At 37.7% G+C, this 4742-nt stretch overlaps 2 protein-coding genes across 3 annotated transcripts in view; both read right to left on the bottom strand.

Moving 5' to 3' along the window:
- Positions 1-2349, bottom strand: part of LOC107658495 (nitric oxide synthase-interacting protein-like) — a 6628-nt gene extending 4279 nt beyond the window's left edge. The window contains exons 1-7 of one of the 2 annotated variants that reach the window (XM_016447075.1): positions 2256-2349; positions 1930-2006; positions 1726-1831; positions 1477-1558; positions 1251-1386; positions 1014-1159; positions 522-638 (exon numbers count right to left, since the gene is read on the bottom strand). In XM_016447075.1, coding sequence (XP_016302561.1) covers positions 522-638; positions 1014-1159; positions 1251-1386; positions 1477-1558; positions 1726-1831; positions 1930-2006; positions 2256-2311 — 720 coding nt within the window. In that variant the 5' untranslated portion in view covers positions 2312-2349. The remainder of the gene's footprint in view (positions 1-521; positions 639-1013; positions 1160-1250; positions 1387-1476; positions 1559-1725; positions 1832-1929; positions 2007-2255) is intronic. The other variant, XM_016447076.1, reaches the window with a different exon arrangement.
- Positions 2350-3233: 884 nt separating this feature from the next.
- Positions 3234-4742, bottom strand: part of LOC107658494 (acidic repeat-containing protein-like) — a 5741-nt gene continuing 4232 nt past the window's right edge. The window contains exons 4-6 of the mRNA XM_016447074.1: positions 4101-4152; positions 3951-3987; positions 3234-3854 (exon numbers count right to left, since the gene is read on the bottom strand). Of these exons, the coding sequence (XP_016302560.1) occupies positions 3806-3854; positions 3951-3987; positions 4101-4152 (138 nt within the window). The 3' untranslated portion in view covers positions 3234-3805. The remainder of the gene's footprint in view (positions 3855-3950; positions 3988-4100; positions 4153-4742) is intronic.

Genomic DNA, 4742 nt, shown 5'->3' with positions numbered 1-4742 from the left:
GCGCATCTTGTCAGTAAAGCCGGTTCTGTAATCAGCGGTAAATCTCCATCACCTGTGTGCTTTCACATTGAGCAGCATTAACTACACAGAGCCGTTGTTCACTGATGAGCTGCGCAAAAAATCGTGCGAATATGAACGTGGTTTTGCGCAACTCGTCAGTGAACAACGGCTCTGTGTAGTTAATGCTGCTCAATGTGAAAGCACACAGGTGATGGAGATTTACCGCTGATTACAGAACCGGCTTTACTGACAAGATGCGCATTAAATATCGCATGCGATTTATCGTGCAGCCCTACTATGAGGAATAAATTACATTTTAATATGTTAATATTAGAATAGAAAACATTTAAAATTGTAATATTATTTCACAATGGTTTCGGTTTTCCATTCTTATTACCGTTTTCTAATCTTACCAACCCCAAATTTTTGAAAGGTATTGTATACAGTATTAAATGGAAAGAGAGATGCAGCTCATAAATAAATACATATATACATAAAGCTCAAAAATTAAGGCTTCTTACTTGGCGTGTGAGGAGGGCCACTCTGTCCAGACTGGGGTCCAGCGGAGTGAAGCGCACTGAAATCAAATCACTCATCTTCAAAGGACATCCTGACATGGGGCACAACACTGTCTTTGACTGAAAAAGCAGGAGAGAAGGAAAAACAGTTAATGATAATAGATGATGTCAAAAGAGTTAATATATCTGTGAGGTGTATTTCTTAAATTGAGTGCCCCATACAGGGTGAGATCCTTTAAAAGAGGACAATCATGACACAAGAAGCTACTGAACACACAGAGTGGAGAACTGACCAAACCAGGAGGAGAGAAAGACAAACAAACCAATCAAGGGCATCATGACCGATCAAAAGAACACTTGGCATGCAAACTGATTTCAGGGTAAGCACAATCTCTTGTGTAATGCTCTTCCATGAAGGACATCTGACTACTGAAGACCCAAGGTTAGGGACACGTGGCTGGCAAAGAGGGGAAAGTGACAGATCTAGAGACCTACGGGTTTTTTAAGCAAGGTGGGCTTGGCCTCTGGTGTGAGGCTGGGGATCCAGAAGCTGGGCAGAGCTGAAGAGGAACTGGACGCTCCTGTGTCAGAACTGGTGGAGCTGCTTGAGCCCTTCTGGCTTCCTTCATCCTTAGACTTCTCTACAGAAACATGAGGTATATACACACATAATCGAGCAGGAATCTCATTGTGTTGTACTTAAGTTTAAACCGCCTTGTCTGGTTTTCATACCTGAGGTAAAGGGGTTGATTGGCTTGGAGACAATGTTGTTCTCTCTCTGTTTGAACTTCTCAGCTCTCTCTCGCTCCTCAGACTTGGACTCCAGCTGGCCTTCACTCTTTAGAGCCTGTTTCTGCTTCTCATATGCCTGAGTTTAAAAATATGTGTGTGTTTGTTAGACAAACAGTGAAGGGCATTCACATTCAGAGCAAAATACATTAGTAAAAAGTGCTCAAACCTTCATTTTCTTGGCAATTTCTGTTTTCTGGTGAAGGATGTATTGCAGGATGGCTTCTTTTTCATACAAGTATCCATCTTTACTGCAGTAAGCAAATATAAACAAACACACATTAATCCCAGTCTCCAAGCAGCTGACACGCAAATGGTCCAGTAACACTCAGTATAACCACTTAAGACTGCGTTAAATAACCTCATGCAGACAATTTCAGCATTGAAACATTTCTATGAGTGCAAATGTGGCTCGTACGTTACGACGGGGTCCCTGCAGGGCTGTAAGGAGAGACAGCAGCAGTCAAAATCTTTGATCGCATCCTTCCCCAAACGCACACTTTGTGTCCCGTAACCAGAAGCAGCTGGAAATATGAAGTGAGATGCACAATTTGATATTGTAATTACATTTCAATCATTTCATGACACACATAAATACATAAGACCAGCAGGGATACATTACCGGTGTCTTTCTTCTTCTCGTGATAAGTGTAAACGGCTCCTGCTGTGCAGTTTTTCCCGTGTCGAGTCATGCTTGTCCTTTACAGAACAAAATGAACTGTTTTTACGGTATTGGTGAACAGATTTTGCACAGTTTCACATAACTACACGTTGGCCCATGTTGGATAATTGCTTAGTGAACTAGCGAGAGACAATCCACAACAGATATCACACATTAACGTTACAACAATAAGCCGGAAGCTACACATAAATCAAACGCAATTTGTTATATCATAGATTAATAGCAGGTTTGAACGTGCGGGAATAAGCGCAGACGTTGCTGTTTACCTCTTATTATCCTGAACCGGAAAGAACCTTTTTGGCTCCACTTCCTGGTTCGTCATAAATTCCAGAATAAAAGTTCGCAGAGAACGCTGGTATGCTCGCGCCCTCTGTCAGTTAAGCTGCACAGTCTGTTTGTCCACCAAAATAAATACTGATTTGAATTCAAATACTTTATTACATCTAGATTATAGTAGAGCTTCTGCTAAAAATATTACATTGTAGAAAGCATTTTTTTATTATTATAGCAGGGGTCACCAAACTGCAACCAACTGCAGAGTTTAGCTCCTACTTGCCTAATCAACACACATGTCCTCCAGGACCGAGTCTGATGAACCCTGTATTACAGTACTCAAAGAATAAATGTTAAAGCCAATGTACGCCAAGGACAACGACTAAAGGCTTGGCCATGTCAAAGACAATAACTATAACAATAACTATAACTAAAAAAATTAATAATCATTCTAATTTGAATATAAAAGTCGATAAAGACTTTTAAACGTCGATTAAAAGTCGATAATATAGTTATAGTTCTTTACCTGAGTCTAAAATAGATTTCTATGGACTAATTAGCATATACATATTAACATATTTAGTCTCTTTTTTACATTCATCCTCCCAGCTTTGTGTCTTTTACCTGTTCAACTTTTTTATCAAATGGATGCTAAATAATTAAGTTATCCTTCCAAGGCCACTTTACTATGTTTGCTAATTGTCTAAAGTTGCAGGATAGAGAATGGCAATGAGCTGCTCACATTTGTGAGAAAACAGTTTAGCATTATTGAGTATTGACCAATCATGATACATGCAGAGAGCCTAATAATATATTATGTAGTATGAATATTTAATGTGCTAGTTATGTTCTTATTAGCCCATTTTTACTATTGGACATCAAATATCTAAAGGCCGGCTCCTGCTAGTTCAGACCTTTTCCCTTTGTTTTCTGCTGAAGAAAGAAAATCATATGACTTTGAAACAACATGATGGTGAGTAAACGATGACACAGTTTAGTTTTTTGGATGAACATCCCTTTAAGGCCATATTTCATATCACAAATCATGTTTGGAAATCATGTTTCGTCAGCGGAAAAATTGACAGCAAAATGAAAAACATTACAACCTATTCAACAGAGACAGTAAGGACATCCCTCACAGACAATTATACTCTGCCTACACTGATATAATGTATGTTTTTGAAAGTATTATTACTTACACACATAAATAAAACATTCCCTCGTTTTATTCCATAAGTAGTCTCAAAACAACACGGTTAGGTTTGCAATTACATTTCATATCATAACTTATGTTAATAACAAGACTGTTTAAAAGGGAAATGTTGTTCAGTTAAATACATTTAATTTAAGGTAGCCTAATGAAATTATTTAAGTTCCACGTATATGTATTGACCAGACTGTAGCGTGTGATGTGGTAACATTAAAAAGAGAAAAATAACTTAATGACAATGAACATAACGCTACAATGTAAATCCTGAAATCTGTGAAACGCAACGCCCAATTGCACGTTCCTCTTTTGGCCACATGCTGGTGACGAATTGGTTTAGTTGTCGTCGTCATCGTCGTCGTCATTAAAGACGTCTGCGACAGTCCTGAAAAAGAAGAGAAGAGGGGATATATCATTATATGACAATGCTAGTAACAACAATTAATATTGCAGGTTTATTTGCAGGAGAATATTATCTTACTTATAGATGGATCCAGAAACAGAGTCAACAAAGCCACCTTTTAGGAAAAAAAAAAAAAGTGTAAAATCATCAAATAATCAGACTTTGAAATGATCCACAATCTAAACAACTAAAATAGCATGTATGAAATTGTTGTAGAGTGTTTCTTACCTGGCTTGCAGACGGTCTCACAAACAGGACACATGTAGCACTTTCCACAGTCCTGAAGAGACAACAGATAGTTAAAGTGTCCTAATAATTTCATGCTACGATGTTTTAAGTAATTGTTTGTGTAAATATGTGCATGTGGTTTTGTAGGGAAAAAGGAACACCCTATACTTTAGCCATAGCTTCAGACAACCACGTAATTTGTATTTAAACACTTACTGTTACTAGCCTGGACCCACATGCTGTGACTATAATGCAAGTCATTATTATGTCATTAATGCACACTTAGTCTGTCTATCTGCACAAACACAGCTGAAGGGCCTCTAGCTTCACTCAACAGCTACAGTAAGTGCAATATATTAACACTCTACATCTTTCTGTAGTTTTTTTTCTCTGAAAATCAAACTGAAATTGTAAATCAAACTATCATTTCTTTCAAAGAATAAATGCATTATTATTGAGCACTGTAAACATTTTTTGTTCAGCAGATATGTGTTAATTTGGTGGCACTTTTCATGATTAGAGAATAAAAGCCTAAAAATCAGTATTAAAGGGGTCATATGATGCGATTTCAATTTTTCCTTTCTCTTTGGAGTGTTACAAGCTCTTGGTGCATAAAGAAGATCTGTAAAGTTGCAAAGACCA

The sequence above is a fragment of the Sinocyclocheilus anshuiensis genome, unplaced genomic scaffold, assembly GCF_001515605.1.
Source record: "Sinocyclocheilus anshuiensis isolate Anshui unplaced genomic scaffold, SAMN03320099.WGS_v1.1 scaffold371, whole genome shotgun sequence".
NCBI lineage: Eukaryota > Metazoa > Chordata > Actinopteri > Cypriniformes > Cyprinidae > Sinocyclocheilus > Sinocyclocheilus anshuiensis.
This window is presented reverse-complemented; position numbering and strand designations above follow the sequence as displayed.